Source organism: Curcuma longa, chromosome 10 (genome assembly GCF_044706935.1).
Source record: "Curcuma longa cultivar G26 ecotype Majalengka, Jawa Barat chromosome 10, ITB_CL_G26_1.1, whole genome shotgun sequence".
NCBI lineage: Eukaryota > Viridiplantae > Streptophyta > Magnoliopsida > Zingiberales > Zingiberaceae > Curcuma > Curcuma longa.
The window spans coordinates 7586537-7602801 of NC_133870.1; the positions used below are offsets into that span (position 1 = coordinate 7586537).

The 16265-nt window shown below is 40.0% G+C and overlaps 3 protein-coding genes across 4 annotated transcripts; 1 reads left to right on the top strand and 2 right to left on the bottom strand.

Annotated features, from left to right (window-relative positions):
• Positions 1–679: 679 nt before the first annotated feature.
• On the bottom strand, positions 680–1790 carry LOC141836599 (RING-H2 finger protein ATL3-like). Its single transcript, XM_074724102.1, has one exon. It carries the CDS (start codon positions 1788–1790, stop codon positions 942–944), a length of 849 nt encoding a protein of 282 aa, XP_074580203.1. The 3' UTR covers positions 680–941.
• Positions 1791–2612: 822 nt separating this feature from the next.
• Positions 2613–6589, bottom strand: LOC141836157 (beta-ketoacyl-[acyl-carrier-protein] synthase III, chloroplastic-like). Its single transcript, XM_074723580.1, has 8 exons — positions 6105–6589; positions 5491–5639; positions 5037–5173; positions 4157–4259; positions 3960–4078; positions 3271–3335; positions 2974–3193; positions 2613–2900 (listed from the first exon to the last, which is right to left on the bottom strand). Exons 1-8 carry the CDS (start codon positions 6281–6283, stop codon positions 2679–2681), a joined length of 1194 nt encoding a protein of 397 aa, XP_074579681.1. The 5' UTR covers positions 6284–6589; the 3' UTR covers positions 2613–2678.
• Positions 6590–10865: 4276 nt separating this feature from the next.
• On the top strand, positions 10866–16255 carry LOC141836219 (uncharacterized). 2 transcript variants are annotated; one of them, XM_074723661.1, is made up of 12 exons: positions 10866–11272; positions 11416–11548; positions 11783–11860; positions 12696–12821; positions 12921–13112; positions 13191–13325; positions 13448–13929; positions 14359–14458; positions 14932–14991; positions 15072–15164; positions 15245–15364; positions 15627–16255. In XM_074723661.1, the coding sequence occupies exons 1-12, from the start codon at positions 11199–11201 to the stop codon at positions 15951–15953; spliced, it is 1920 nt and encodes a 639-aa protein (XP_074579762.1). In that variant the 5' UTR covers positions 10866–11198; the 3' UTR covers positions 15954–16255. The 2 variants fall into 2 exon arrangements, with proteins under 2 accessions (XP_074579762.1, XP_074579763.1); XM_074723662.1 differs by lacking the exons at positions 10866–11272; positions 11416–11548 and adding an exon at positions 11614–11652.
• The last annotated feature ends 10 nt before the right edge of the window (positions 16256–16265 follow it).

Here is a 16265-nt window from a genome sequence, read left to right on the forward strand (position 1 = left end):
ATCTTCTTCCTTTTTGCAGATTGGAGAGCTTTAGATCCACAGCTTCCTGATGAGCTTAATGGATCACTTGGAAGATCATCTTAATCACTGAAAAAATTGTATCAAGATATGCTTTAACAATCTTAGCTTTTGAACAAGAAAGTAAATGACATTTAAGTATTTGGTTGTCTGATGAACTTGTTTCTTGTGAGGACAGAAATAACTGCAGGGACCAACTTTTGTTTGAGACTCCAATGAACTCTGACTGCACAATCATTGCAAGTCGTGGTAACATTTTTTTTAATGTATTTAACTCTTCAATATGGAGATCAAAAGTATCGTTCATATTGGATTTCACTGATTGCAAGAGAAATAATTGATGGATTTGCTATCACCTACTGAACCTTCCCTCTGGATTTGTTAGCACCATTTCAGCAACGCAATCTCCAGAGCAGTTCAACAAGCTTAAACCAAACCCCCTAATGGATCACTGTTCGGTGATCAGATAGTTTCCTCCAAACTTATGGCACCCAACTAAGTTGTCTCTTTGATGAATAATAGGTAATGAAAAAAGAAGAATTTTTTATTGTGTTAATGTTGAAGCTTGAGAAGTTTGAAGAAGTGATGAGAATATTGTTCCTCAAATTTTTGTCGAAATGTTCCAGAAATACATGTGCAGAAATGGTGGAAGATTTGGGCGTTGAAAGTTTATGGAGTTTTAATTCATACAATATCAGTGACAAGATCATACTATTGAGGAATGAACAACAAAAAAAGAGCTAATAAAACAGAGCAAATATATACTTTCTGGAACAACGAATCATTAAACCACCTAGAAATGGTGAATTCTTCAGAGAGATGAGAAGAATTCGAAATAGAAGCGTGGTGAAATGCTGCAAGTTATTAAGCATTCACCCTGTGCACGCAAAGAATCAAGATTCTGTAACAAGATCTTCGACGAGTTATGCCTTCGGAGCAGGGGCCTTGGGCGGCGGCGTAGGAATTTCCTCCGCCGGTCCCTGCTCGACGTCGACCTCCCTCGGGCTGAAGGAAGAAGGGCCGGCGCCGGCCCTCCTCCCCTGGCTCCAGAGTCTACGCAGGGTTCGGAACGTTGCTGACACCGGAGACCTCAGCTCCTCCTGCGCCTCCCTGCTCGACGGCAACGGAGAGGTTTGAGGCCCGAGGCCGTCGGCGGCATTCCTCGGGATCTCGATCGCCAAAACCCTTTCGTTAACCCGATCTTGGCCGCCCCAAATTAGCACATTGGTGGGAAACACCGTCGGAGTGGCCTCCGGCGGAGGCGGATTGGGCGACTCTGTTCTCGGGGAGGAGGGTTCGCCGGCGACGACGGCGCAGCGGCAGAGCGGGCAGGTGTCGTGGGAGTGGAACCACATGTCGATGCACTGGAGGTGGAACCCGTGGCCGCACTTGGGGAGCACCCGAGCTTCCTCCCCATCAGTGAGCTCGGAGAGGCAGACCGCGCACTCGAGCCCGCCGCCGCCCTCGAAATCGGCGGAGCGGTAGACGGTAACGGGGAGCGAAGCGAGGGCGCCGGGGTCGAGCCCGCGGCGCGTGGCGGAGGGGAGGAGGTCGGAGGCGGCGAAGACGAAGCGAGACCCCGCGCCAGAGCGGTCGTAGCGGAGATAGCGCTTGGCATAGAGGTAAAGGAAGAAGACTATGACGACGACCATGAAGAGGAAGATGACGGCGGCCACCAAGATCTCGCTGCTGATCCTCACGGCGGCTGGGTTGGTGGAGGCGTGGTCGCCGCCGCCGTCGCTGCCCATCGCCTGTTCAATCGTCGCTGACATTGAGAATGAAAGTGCGAATAGACTTCTGTTGATCAAAACAGAGTCGGTCTTTAAAGAGGAAGGCGGAGAAGGTGGAATCGCTCGACGGTGGGCCCCCGGATAGGCTGCGGTCTACCGAGCACTGGATTTCCGACTTAGATTCGTAGTGTGCTGACGTGTCAAGCTTGCTTGGGTTGACTGCTCGTGCAGTGGGCTGCATCTTTCGGTTCACTTATTTCTTCTTCTGTGGTTGCCGTTGACCCGTTCGGGATTTGTCCTCGCACGGCGGCGGTGTTAAAAACTTGGTCCGCAAGATTTGCTCATTAGATGAATATAAACATATAAAAAAAAAGTATTTAATTTATTAAAATTAATTTAATTTGATCCATCTTTGTTAAATGTGAATCAGGCAATCAATAAAAGAGCATCCCACGATACATGGAACGTGTTCTCTGCGTAAAATTAGAAGGAAAAAAAACAGCAAACAGCAAAGTAAACTAGATTTTACTACATGACACTATAACTGTGTTTGTTGTTTCTTTGGGTCCACGTCTCTTTGTGCCGTGTTGACTTGAGTAACCATGAGTCAACACTTTGCCTTAACAATTCTGCAACGAGTTTCCGTGTGCCATTTTGTTCATGCACATGAACAAGACCAAACGCTACCACGAAATTACATTACATTGCATCAGGAAATGTAATCGAATTGTTCTAAGAAACCTTGATTGGATAGGTCTTTGTTGACTTGACAGTCTGCTTGATTCAACTATTATTCTGAAGGAGAACAACAAACCTGTGTGCATTTTTCCAAACATAGATTGGAAATGCATGCTGGTTCAGGAATTAGATATTGATGATGAGGTTGAGGAATTACATACCAACTTCAACCTGAAACCTAACAAGGAAGCTTCATTTCCACCTCACAATTGCTGAACCCCAAGTCAGCCCGGCACCAAAACCGGCCGTAGCAATGGTATTCCCAGCCTGAACCTTTCCGCTCCGAACAGCCTCATCCAATGCCAACGGAATGGAGGCGGCGCTGGTGTTCCCATAGTTTGCCAAATTCGATATGATTTTGTCAGAAGGTATGTCTAAACGGGTGGAAACAGCATCTATGATCCGCTGATTTGCCTAACAAGGGATTGTTGACAACTGGTAAGTAGCTGGTGTAAGGTGAGAACATGGAAGGAGTTCAAATGCTCACCTGATGAAGTAGTAACCAATCGATACTTGAAGTGGGAATGCCAGCCTCATCCAGAGCGGCTTCAATAGACTGAGGTACGCAGCGAACGGCAAAGCGGAAAACCTCCTTACCATTCATTTCGATACAAGAAAAAGATTTCTTCTTTGGAGGGAACAGAGGAACACCATTCATGCATGAGGTGATCTCCATTCGCTCTTCTCTTACTAGAGCATTTAGTTGCCTGCAATAAAACACCATATCCATTGATTTGGGTGAAATTAATGGCGTGAAAACAAAAATCATGAGTTTAGGCAGCACCTTTGACCATGGCCATCACTGTGTACGTCAAAACCAAGCAAACCATCTTCGTCACTACTGCATGCCTGCAAATTACAAAAAGGAAAACGTAAGCTATTTCTTAAAGAATTTCGGTAGATGCATTGAACACATCACAAATAATTATATGAATATGATATGATTTCAAACAAACTTTATTAGCATTAGTTTCAAATTATTTTCCTTTTGTCTCAATAGCACAACTACCGCAGAGAGTTGAGATGGCCCCAGAATGCCAGTTGTTATTAGCCTAGAGACTCAGATTGATTCAGAAGACAAAGCAGCAACTAATTGTTGTGGCATAGTCAGAATATACCAGGAAACAAAGAAAGATGACCCGAAACAATAGCTTATTTTTATTTCTTTTCAAAAAATTGTTCTCAAATCTGCATGCAAATCTAAGTTGACTATTCAATTGTGCATCAGGAAGCAATGTCTTGCAGCATTTGATAATGAATGCAAAGTTGGGATTAAGAATTCTGCAAGAAACAGACAGAACTACCAAGGAGAGTTAGACTAACGATTCCAAAGAAAAACCTATGTTCTATCGAATTTGCTTTGGCTTCTATTTTGGATGTGTAAATTCTGTTATATTCCAATACCCACATTGATATCTCATAGAAAACACAAGACAATACTGCAAGTAGGTCTCTTATAAAGGTATTAACAACCTGGACTAACAAAGCACCAGCAGCATCACCAAAAATTATGCAGGTGCCTCGGTCTGTCCAGTCCACATATCGAGAGAGAGCATCTGCACCAATTACCAGGACATTCTTATACCCGCCACCTGCAGCATAAGTGGAATAGTCAGTCCTACAAGCAATGGTGATTCAAAGTAGATATGGTATAAAATAAAGAGGCAGACCTTTAATGAAACGGGTAGCAGTGATTAAGCCCACAACAAACCCACTACATGCAGCTGTTATGTCAAAGGTCCATGCATTTTTACACCCCAAGTCTCTCTGAACCTGAACAGGAGTAAATAAGCATGTTATCGAGTAAAGAAGCATGTTATCTAAACATCAAACACAATGAAATATAAATAGAAAATAGTTTTGGTATTTATAACTTGAGGAGTTAAACTAATATTTGCAGCATGTTAAACAAAAAACTTGCACTGAAAATATTTTTTTAAAAAAAGGTAAGAACAGAAGAGAAACCACAAAAATGAGCAAATATATTCTCAATTGAGCAAGAAAAAATATGTTAGATGAATATATATATATATATATATATATATATATATATATATGAATGAATTTATGAGACAATCATGCAAATTTTTATCATAATATGAAACTTTCAATAGGCATTAGCATGGTAGAATTCAAGATTGTATGACGTCTCTTGATATCTCATAGTATCACCATGCATGCAAGAAAATCATCATGATCTATGAAATATGAATTCCCATAATAGAAGTTGGCATGTATCAGTAGGTAAAATTCCAATACGTATATGGTGTTTTCTTTTTCAAGATCTACATGAGGAATGGATCCCTTCTTGACATGGGGGATTGCATCCTGGTGTCTAACTGTTTGGGATAACAAGTTGGTGGAATTGATATTTGGTGTTTTCAAGACAGTCATGTAAAAAAGATACATAGGGTGACTTAAAGTGCACCTCTAGGGCAAATCAAATGCACTGAAATAGACATTGAGACAATCCAAGCCAAAGGTATCGAGATCCATTCTTTGTCTAAATGAAGAGAATTTGGGAAAACCATTATAAAATAACTGGCAAACCTGGCCACCAGATCCAAAAAGATCATCAGGAGTGGATGAACACATAATGATGAGATCAACTTCTCCAGAGTCTACTTGAGCCATTTCAAGAGCCCCATTTGCTGCCTCCACAGCCAAGCTACCCAATGTTTCATTTCCTGTCAAGAAATTCATCATCACACAGGCTAGCAAAGAGGGAATTATAACAATGGAGACAGACAAAAGACTATTATATCAGTTTCGGTTGCATCATATGATGCCTAAACATAAGTTTCAAGGGAAAAGTGGTTGATTGTTAAGTGTATTGATAATTTGATATTCTTTTGACACTGGTGAAGTGCCAAAATATAATATAATGACTTCTCCTAATGTTATTTTTTTACACAACAAACTAATGTATAGAAGAGTAAAATTACACATAAAAAAATCATAAGTGTAGAGATATATTAACATAATTTATTAACTGTTTGATTACCTGAAAGAATTCGTCTGTTGCGAATCCCTGTCCGAACAGAAATCCATTCATCTGACGTGTCAACAATTTGTGCAAGATCATCATTGGAAACAATAAGCTTAGGGACAGCTGATCCACATCCAACAAGTTTTGAACCCATTCCAACAACCCTGCAGTGTTCAACTATCAACCTTTTTTTTTTCCTAATTAGCCTATATACATGGTAATTTTCAGGCATGCATTGATAGTTCATACTAAAACAGTTGTTGGCATTCCAGGAGACAGTTATAAACTTTGCAGTTAGGGAAGCTACTAGCCCAACCACAAGCCATTGGTTGTAGAATCGTTCATATATACCTTGAAACTAAATTGATGATAATTTTCAAAGAACATTTTCAGAATCATTATTTACATAACTAATCTCATCATAAGTAACGAGTTTGCAACTTCATTTCATTTGCAATTAAACATTTACGCCCGCTCGATTCCTAATTTTTCAAGGCGGCTGCGGAAACTCAAAGGAAGAAGCACCATTTTTGTAGTGTCGAGAGGGTGCCCGTGAAGCTAGAAACCGAATCAACATAAAGATACTTCAACTCTACATGCACCAACGAAGTGAAAAGAAGACACACTACCTTGGGCGCATCGACCTAGGCGAGGAAGATTCGGGAACGCGGGCCTCGACCCCAGCCTCGGCTGCGGCCCGACACCTAAGCGGCGTCCACTTGACGGGTCTGGAGAGGTCCCAAAGGGCCATCTTTTTACTCCGGAAGAAGTGCACCGGCGGGGATGCGAGCCCCAGCGCGTTGGCCATTCGTCCAATCGACGACAGAATAAGGAAAGGGAGACACAGAGGGGAGCGAGGCGATGCTCGACGATCTCAGAGGAGGAGGCGAGTGGAATGGAGATTTGAAGCGCGCGCCATCGAAGATAAAAGGAGAGGCTCGAAGAAAGATCCGCCCCCGGATTTTGATTCCTCCGCTGGCCCTCTGCCTCTCTCGCTTCGGCGGAATCCAAGAGCTTCGATATCTCCGACGGCGATGTAGACAGTGGAACTGCGGCTGGAAGTGGAGACGTGGAGACCCTAATGAGCAGTCGTCCGTTCGCCTGTCTCCAAGGAGTCACCGAGCGCAAAAAGGTAGCTTTGTTTTAGGGATTATGTACGTAGGCTGCCCAAAGAAATTCATTTCTCATTTTTGTCTCGTCAAATCGCGAGTTTGGTGGCTGGAATGAGTCACGGGATCCCAAGTCCGAAATGTGTTCCGTTTCCACGGGACGATGAGTCCACGGCTGTGACTTTGCGGTTCAATCTCGATCACGAGGTGTATTAGTTAGCTCGAGTCTAACCCGAGTCGAACCAACTAACACTCGACGTGAATCTATTTAAACATCTGATAAACGGTCAAGGGCGGACCCACTTGTGGAACGTAATTTTTTACTCTTTAAGGACTATTTAGGCTTTATTTGAGAGAGGACGAGGAAAGGAAAGGGGAGGGGAGAATAAAGAAAAATGATACACTATATTAAAATGTAACATAAAAATACAGCATGACATACTATACTGTAGGGATGTAGGATCCACTGGAGCAATGATACACTACATGAAAAATATAGCATGAAACTCAACATTACACATTCCATGTAGTGAGTCCCACATCCATGTAGTGGGGTCCACATCCATGCAGTTATGGATGTGGGACTCACTACATAGAGTATGTCATATTGAGTTTTATGCTACATTTTTCATTTAGTCTATTATTTTTCGGATCCACTACATGGATATGGGACACATTGCATAAAGTGTGTCATGTTGTATTTTCATTTTACATTTTCATGTAATGTATTATTGCTCAAGGATAAATAAGAGGAAGGAGAATTTTGATCCTTGTTTGAGATAGAATGAATTAAGGAAGAGAAAGGGAGAAAAGAATAAACCTTACCCTTCCATGCTCATAAATTGTTAAATTTTTTACACTCTGATTTGAGGTGTAAGGAAGGAGAAGGTGAATTCAAAAATATTTTATTTCAATTTTATTTATATTTTAAAATATTAATTCTCAACTTAACTCATTTATTTAGATATCTCGTCTTTGTGCTGTTGCTCCTCACACAACGTCCGTCGTCATCGTCCAGTAGTCAACTGCTTGCACTCCACGAAGTTCGCATTAGTGTCGATGTCGATCCTCATCGTAAATCTTTTCAAAAACAAGACTCAAGAGGACAAAGACAGATACCCCTAATCTTCTTCTTCTTCTTCATGACAGAAATTTATCTAAAGAACATATATTGTGTGAGGATATTTTTTAAGAATTTTACTTGCAATTTTGACAGAATTTTATATTTTTTCATCCGTCCTCTACATACATTGTGTTTTTGAAGAAGTAAGGATATTTTTATAATTTTATATATTTAATTTTTATTCCTTTTTCTTTTCGCCCAAACAAGATAATACATGTTAATGAACCTTCCATCCATTCCAAATAAGAAAAATATAAATATTTTACTTTTTTTTTTCCTTCCTTTCCTTTCCCCTTCCGTTAATGAACTTTCTTTCACTCCATCCAAATAAAATGTTAGTGGAATACAAACAGAATACTAATCACATCTCCTCGTTCTCTTCCTCTTCTCTCTCAATTATCATTATATATAAACACACGATTGTCTCACACTATTGAGAAGGAGTAAATTAGGAAATCGAAATTAGTCCCTCAAGTGGGAGGCCATTTCCACAGCTTCTGTAGCTGCAATTGATGAACATAAATGTTCCCCTTCCATTCCTTTCACTGAAATAATGATTCTCCATTGACATTTACCTGTAAAAGTGCTTCTTTTTTTTATCATAACACGTCTACCACTGTTCATAACCAACATTCTACTTGTGTAATAGAAGAAAGATAATGCCTTAAGCTAACACTCTTCTTCTGCCAGAGAATTTTCTTCCAAATGACTTCAAATGGAGGCCAGATTCTACTTAATTCAATCCTCTGAACATGGAGACAGATTTCATTTGTATTACAAAATCTTTAGCCAATCTTCTCTTGGAAAAACTTGAAAAGCAAGAGGAAACAAAACCCTGCAGTTATCTTTAACTTTGATCCATTGCACAGCCGTTTGATAACTCAAAAACCATAAACAGGAGTTGTTAAACTACGCTATCTAAGCAGATATTATTAATTAGAGCTGACCATTTATATCTCTTGAAACTATTGTGTTCCTTCCAGAGTTTGAAAACTGAAACGTGGTTTAACAAATGAAAATCGATTGTATCGTGACCGACGTAAATGCTATGCTCTCTGCTGATAGCAGTGGGCTTCAATGTTTAAAACTGCAGACAAAAGAATGGGTCCAGATAAAAGAAGACACAAGTGCATATGAAAAAGAATGTCCCTTTCAGTTTTAAGTTTTCCCTTGGTGCCACGGCATTCGTTCAATTCCCCTCTCAAACTGAAGCCAGTAGCTGGATTAAACAATCAGTATGCAAATTTTAACCTTAAAACTATAATCTTTGTTGTATTTTTTTACTGTGGAGAATGAGCTGGAAAGAGTTCAAAACTGTTAACCTTCCCCTGAAGAAATGCTTACGAGATGCATATAAATCCCTACCATTGCTGGATGGATGGCTTTAGCCTAGTGGACCACGCCCTTGTTTTCTTCAAGACTTCTCCACAGCTCATTCTGTGCTAGTTGATTGGTGTCTTAAATGCATTATTCAATTCAGATAATTAACAATAGATGCAGTTAGTTGACCTTAGCAGAGGGTTTGAGCAGATCTCTTCCTGCCAATTGGAGTTGAAATATATAGCCAATTATGCCATTTGGAAGTTTGCAAGGAACATTGAGATTAGATATCAATTTCTTTTCTTTTTTCCCCTTTTGTGATGAGAATTGGGACCACTGTTTTGCTTGTTTATCCTTGCTCTTGAAGTGTCATTGTCTTCCTGCACGTCTTTCACCATCCAGTGTTTGCATGGATCAGAAAAAGTTATTGAGGATGAAAGTAAACACCAACATGTTTAAAGGCAACGTCTTCTTCTTTTTTGTTAGGGAAAAGGTGGAAGCATATGAAGGAGCAACGCAGACAGAGTTGACCATAATTCTCACATCATCAAGTCAATTATTGGAACATGCAAGGTTTCTACTGGGATTGTGGCTGATTTTGACACAAATTGAACCTTATTATTGCCAATGCCACCCCACCACAATCACAGTTCATCAAGAAGCCTGTGGGGACTCCTATTCATAGTCGTTCAATGTAGTCGAGATCAAATATTGTCGGGCGACGATTAATACATAAAGAGTGGCCATCAATGTGTGGGATTGGATCCTGCTTTTACCAAATAATCTGATAACCATCTAACATTTTGTGTCCAAAGAGTGAAATGTCATTGATCAAGTTCATCGGCAAGAATTCGATCTGGAAGATCAAAAGAGTGAACTGTATTTGCATGCACTCTGACAATTCCCCACACAGCAAGAAGAAGAAGAAGGCAGTGCAGCCTTTGAGTTAAACAAAAGTCGAATGAGACGAAACTGAGAAGTCCTCTTTTTGCCTCTAAAATAATGTCAAAACAGGGACCATACGTACGTAGATACATGCATTGGCAAAGGGAAGAAGAAAACCCACCTATCTTGCCATCCAACAAAGTGACATGAATGCGATCACATTAATGTTGTTATTGCAGACCTACCAATTGCTATTTCAGTGTTTTATGATTTCTTCATTTAATGCAGTACGAATCTCAAGGCCACCAACCCTGCTCTAGACTCTCTGTTACAGTTAATAATTGAGATCAGATAGATAGAATAACCGATGAGTAATTATGTGTTCTATTCATTTAAATCTGATATAGCCAACACGATCATCAAACATATGCATGATCCCCTGTTTCATTGTTTATTAGATTTGTTTGTTAATGTTTATTTTGCTGTCCCTGTAGTGGGGATGGAGATAGTGTGTGATGGTCCTGACTGCCTCTGGTATTATATAATCTGGTCATGATGAGTTCCCTTTTTAAAATCAGCAAGAAATCATAATGGATCTCTTCTCTATGAAAGAAGATAATGAATGGCATGAACTAGTATGCATGATTTTGCAAACTGATTTATCAGCGTAATTTTTAGATAATAAATAGGTATTTGATTGCAAGTGAATGTCAGGTGCTTGGTAAATCGTCCAAAAGTCTTCTCTTCATTTATTGTTGTTGTTGTTGTTCATTGCTCACTATCAGAATCAACTGGTCCAAAGGTCTTCTCTCTGGCTGCAGATCTGCAATTGAAATTCACAAACCAAGATTTTTCTTTTAGTAATTCAATTGAGAGTCCATTGACAAAAAAGGAAGAAAAAAATTGTTCTTTTATAGATTTTGACGTATCTCGTGCATGCCTGGTGTCTCCTCTTCAATTTCATCAGCAGGTAGCATTTGGATCCCCTCCTGCGTCGTTTATTATTTACTCGGCGGCTTGTCGTCTTCTTTGGAGTTTGCAGTTGGCCATTTACTACTCTTTTTGCTCTCCTGCGTTGCCATTCCGGTGTTCCTCCTCCCCCTTCCATTTCCGACTCCCTTACTGAACAACGGAGTGTGAGTTGCTCCCACGAACTCCAAGACAGCATTTTTTTTCCTTCCTTTTTTGGGAAGGAGAGAATCCCTTTGCTGTTATTTTAATCCCCCTTGACCGTGGCTTCATGGGGGGAGAGTAGAAGTAACCGTGGGAGGAGGGGATAGAGAGATATGCTGTGCCTGAAAGCGGAAGCTTTGGCCAACGAGATGTATTCCTCCCATGGCGTCATGCTTCCGGCGAATCTGTAAGCCTCCTTTGATCGATCTCTTCGCCCTTTTGAGTTTGCTTTGGTCCCTTGCCCTTTTCTGGTTCTGGTAGCAAAAAAGAAAAGAAAAGAAATCTTCGATCCATTTCATTTGATGGCGAATTGTGGGTTTCCGTGACCAGGGGAAGATCGCTGCAGAAGGTGATGCACAAGGTGGGGAAGAATCGCAGTGAGGAACCACGGTGTCGGCGCTCACGCTCGGATCCGTCTCCGTGTTCCTCCGGTGATGGCACGGCGAGCTGTTCTGGTCTAGATGTGAGTGAGTCTTGTGCTTGTTCTACTTCTTTTGCCTCATTACCAAAATTTGCAGAGCATGTTTACGAGGATTGACAAAGAACTACTGATGCATTTGGTGTTAGGTTTGTCTGATTCTGGACTAAGGCAATAATTTGACCAATGAGGATAAAAATTTCACCATTATCTGATGTTGCTTGGTCTTTGTTTGATACTAACCTAAACTAGAGTTTTCGATCTTCCGATAATTGTCAGGATAGCAAGAGTAACGATGGCACAATGGAAGGGAAGCGACACAAAATGTGCTGCTACAGATCTCAGCTCGAAGAGGAAGTAAGTTTACCAGCTCGATTGCCTTCCATAGTTTCCAGCCAAAAATCTGTGCTCGACTAGTTCCTTCTGTATCAATTGAACTCTCCTCTATTTGAGCTAATGGCTATAACTCTATGGCCCATAGTCTGAATTTGGTTCAGTTTACTTGATGGCATTTTTGGGACTGAACTGAGAAAATCTGACCATTGGAGTTAAAACAATTAACCAATTCTTTGTTTGATTGATTGCACCAAATCTGATTGACATTTCTCTTCTGGTATTTTTGTCGTAGAAGACTATATATAGTTTCATATTTGTAATACATTATTCCTTTTGCTGTTTATATTAAGCATGGAGGCTATTCAATGGATGATGAGGAATAGATGGAGACCAAAGAAAACTCCATTGGCAAGGTCAAGATGTTATTAGCACAGTAGTCCTACATAGAACATAATGGTGGGATAAGATTCAAGTAGCCGAGATTCATGGATATGCGAGGCTATTCCATCTTTGTGGCTTAATTCAGGGATAGAACATGTTAGTTTGGATATGAAATGTAGCTACACTCACGGCCTTTCGTGCTGGGTCATCCTTCTCTCTGCTTGGTTACTGAATTTTGTGTATTTATGGTGTAGGGGCATGTTCGTTATGTGATCTAGGAAAAGTCAACTTGTTCGCAACCATTTGTTTTGTTAACAATTGGCACAATTCCACTAGTTTGAATAGCAGTTGGTAGAAGATCCACAATTTGAAATCTCAAATGGTTTTCTATTTTCAATACTCCATGAGACTTCCCTTTTTAGTCTTTGTTGGTGCTGCTTACTGAAGGCAAATGAACTCCAAACTCACCATACAGGTTCGAAGGTTGCAGCAGCAACTCAAGGAAGAGATTGATCTGCATGTAGCTCTGGCAAATGCGATAACTGATAATGCACACACTGTCGGGCCTTTGTTAGACTCCCCTTCGAAGCTTCCTTATAAAGTATATTTCATTTGTTTAATAGTTATTTCTATGTTGATTTTGATTCAGAAGTTCAGCAATAGCCAACCACAACCTCTTTGATCATGAACAACTATGTAGGCCCAGGACCTTCTTGATACTGTAGCAACATTAGAGGTAACAGTTTCGAAGCTTGAAGAGGAGTTGGCTTCCTTGCAACTTCAACTTTGTCGAGAAAGGAATGAACGCCACCTTGCTCAGCACCATCTTGGATGTTTGCCGTCAGTATTGCCAGAGCAACCATCCAAATCTTATGGTAGTATGTGGGAAGAGGTAAAAATGTGTTCATTTTTATCATCACTTCTATTTGATCCACTTTAGTTTTCTTATATTTCTCCCTGACTTTGCTAGCACATATCTTCTTTGCGGGCTTCTAAGTTTGGGTTAAGTCAAATTTCTAGCTCATTGCAACAAGATCGGTCATCAAATGGGGATTCAGAGTTAGCTATGGCAAACAAATCACTGGATGAATTCCAAGAAGAAGAGGTCTCAGTTTATACCCATCCTTGCAATTTTAGACACTAGCACTTTTCATAATTTAGTAAACTGAAGACGATGGTTAAGTTTTATAGTCAATAACAGCCCAAAACTTTCCTTTTCTGCTTCAGTTATTACGATCCTCTAATGAGGTTGAAGAAGGGAAAAGATTGGATGCTTGTCTTCAGCAGTCTGATGCAGTGGAATTGAAAGACTCTGTCAGTACAAACCTATGGAACAATCCAAACAAGCTTTCAGAAGAAATGGTGAGATGCATGAGAGATATCTTCCTTTGTCTTTCTGAACCATCAGACAGCTCTTCAAAGGCATCTTCTTCAGAGTGTTTGCCTTACCAACCTTCACCAGTCGGTCAGCCATCTCCTTTGATGGCTTCTTCCGATTCATCCTTCATAACCTCGTCTTCTCAGAATGTTTCAACTGACACACGTCTAAGTAATGAGATAGTGGAAGTGGACAGATTTGATCCTTATGGAGTTAATGGCAAGATAAAATGGAGGAATATTGGATGCTATAGCATGGCAATGGAGGTATCTTGGATGTCTGTGGGCAAGGCACAACTAGAATATGCTGCTGAGGCTTTAAAAGGTTATAGGTATGGAACTCTATTCTATATCATTGTAAATGACTTATTTCATGTTGAGATTTTCTTGTATCCTATGCTAACTAATCTGATCTCTGTTTCTCTGCATGTAGAATCTTATCTATTGAAACTACAGAGAAAATGGCTTCTGAATCTCTTAAACCTTAATAGTTTAAAAGGATTGGTGGTAGGCTTATTTCCCAAGTGAACATATATTCTTAAGATTGCCCATTGCAGTTAGCTGCTTTTCTTATTTTTACTTATGGATATTGTCCTTAGAGTTGGTGCTAACCTAGTAATCCACATCTATGCTTTTCCCTTTTGATTCCATTAGGCCATGTTAGTTCTAACTATTTGAGGTCACTTAGATGAATTTTTTTCCTTTGAATTCTTTGAAGTATGTTAAAGATGGCTTTTTTTATTATTCTCTCCATTTTTCAGATCTCTTGTGGAGCAATTGGCAACAGTAAATCCAGCCAACTTGATTGGCAACGAGAGGCTTGCCTTTTGGATTAATGTGTACAATGCCTTGATAATGCATGTAAGTTTCTAGTTACTGGTAACAAATTGTTCTGAAGATTGTAGTTTCACTACCCGGTCGACTTAAAATTATTTCACAACAGAAGACAGAAAGCAAATAAGAACATGTAGCTTCTGCACATAAATGTTTAGAAGGTTACAGAAAAACTTTGCTTCTCCTAGGAATAGCAGGCAGTTTTCTAAGGCACGTATACAGACTGTTTGATTTATATAACAACTTTGAATGTTATTCGTGTAAATCCGTTTGGTTGCAAGTTCTTGTTCCTTCTGACTAAAAAATAAAGACAAACTAGGAAATGAAGCAAATTAAAATAGAGTTTTACCACAACTTCCCTGCAATCTTAAGTAAGAACCAACTTGGAGAGTTCATTCTAAGACTTAAATTTGTAATTTACATTAGTGCCTCAATCGTCTTGCTTTGTTTTGTGGTCGATATCATGTTGCTTTAGATATAATTTGGGTGTTGAACTGCAGGCCTATTTAGCATATGGAGTTCCTAAAAGCGACATCAAACTATTTTCTCTAATGCAGAAGGTCTGTCTGTAGTCATGGATTTTGTACCATCTTTAATCCTCATCTCTGTGCTACATCATGACATAGATTTGGTTCTTTAGGCATCTTATATAGTTGGCGGGCAGTCGATCAGTGCAGCTGAGATTGAATTTGTCATCCTGAAGATGAAACCTCTGGGGCATAGGCCACAGCTTGTATGTCCACGTCCACCAAATTTACAATGCTTATCGCTGTATTTCTTGCTCAACTTTACCAAATGATCATCTTCTTTCAGAGTTTGGTATTGGCTCTTCACAAGTTCAAGACTTACGAGGAGCAAAAAAGTTATTGCATCGACAGTCACGAACCTATGTTATTATTTGCCCTTAGTTGTGGAATGTACTCCTCTCCCGCAGTGAGTTTCTGAATCATTTTTACCTTATCAAGGAATGTTTTCCATGAATTAGTAAGATTGAACCACTCATTTGTCTCAAGAATGATTAGCTCACTTCAGTAATATGAAGATCTATTTGAATAGATAGTCACTTGTTAGCTAGTACAAAGTTAGTATTCTATAGAGAAGTACTGGAATAGTTTTTGGACTAACCTCTTTTCATCTAAAGCAAGTACTTGATTGCCCTTATTTCAAACATGAGTGTGTGTTTGTCTCAATGCAGATAAGAGTCTTCAAAGCCGATAACATTCAACACCATCTTCATAACTCCATGCTGGACTATATTCGAGCATCAATAGGTATTAGTGACAAGGGAAAACTGTTAGTGCCAAAATTGCTGCACTCTTATACCAAGGGCATTGTTGAGGACTCTTTGTTGGTTGATTGGATTTGTCGTCATCTATCACCTGACCAAATAGCCATTGTTCGAGAGTCCACATCACAGCGGAAACAAAGGTTACTCGGCGTGCGGAGTTTCAGTATCATACCATATGATTCAAGGTTTCGGTACCTATTCTTGCCCGATGACGATACTTGCGAGAAGTCTTGATAAGGTTGAGAATTGGCATCTTTTTTATCAAAGGCACATGTCCTTGCTCAGGCTTTATGCTTCATCTGAATGCCTGTAAATATGTCTACCAAGTGAAAGATCCATTGATTGTTTTCATAGTAGTAGGAACTGCAGAGAAAAAGATTGTGTGCATAAGCCAATTTGAAGGTGTTCATGCTTGTGCAAGGGAAACTCATACTTGTTCAAATGGTATGATCTCATAAGGGCACAGGAGTCGCCTTTTAGTTTGGTTAGAATTGTATATTGAGATTAAACATAATTGAACCAAAGTGATTTTTTAAGTTACTTGTT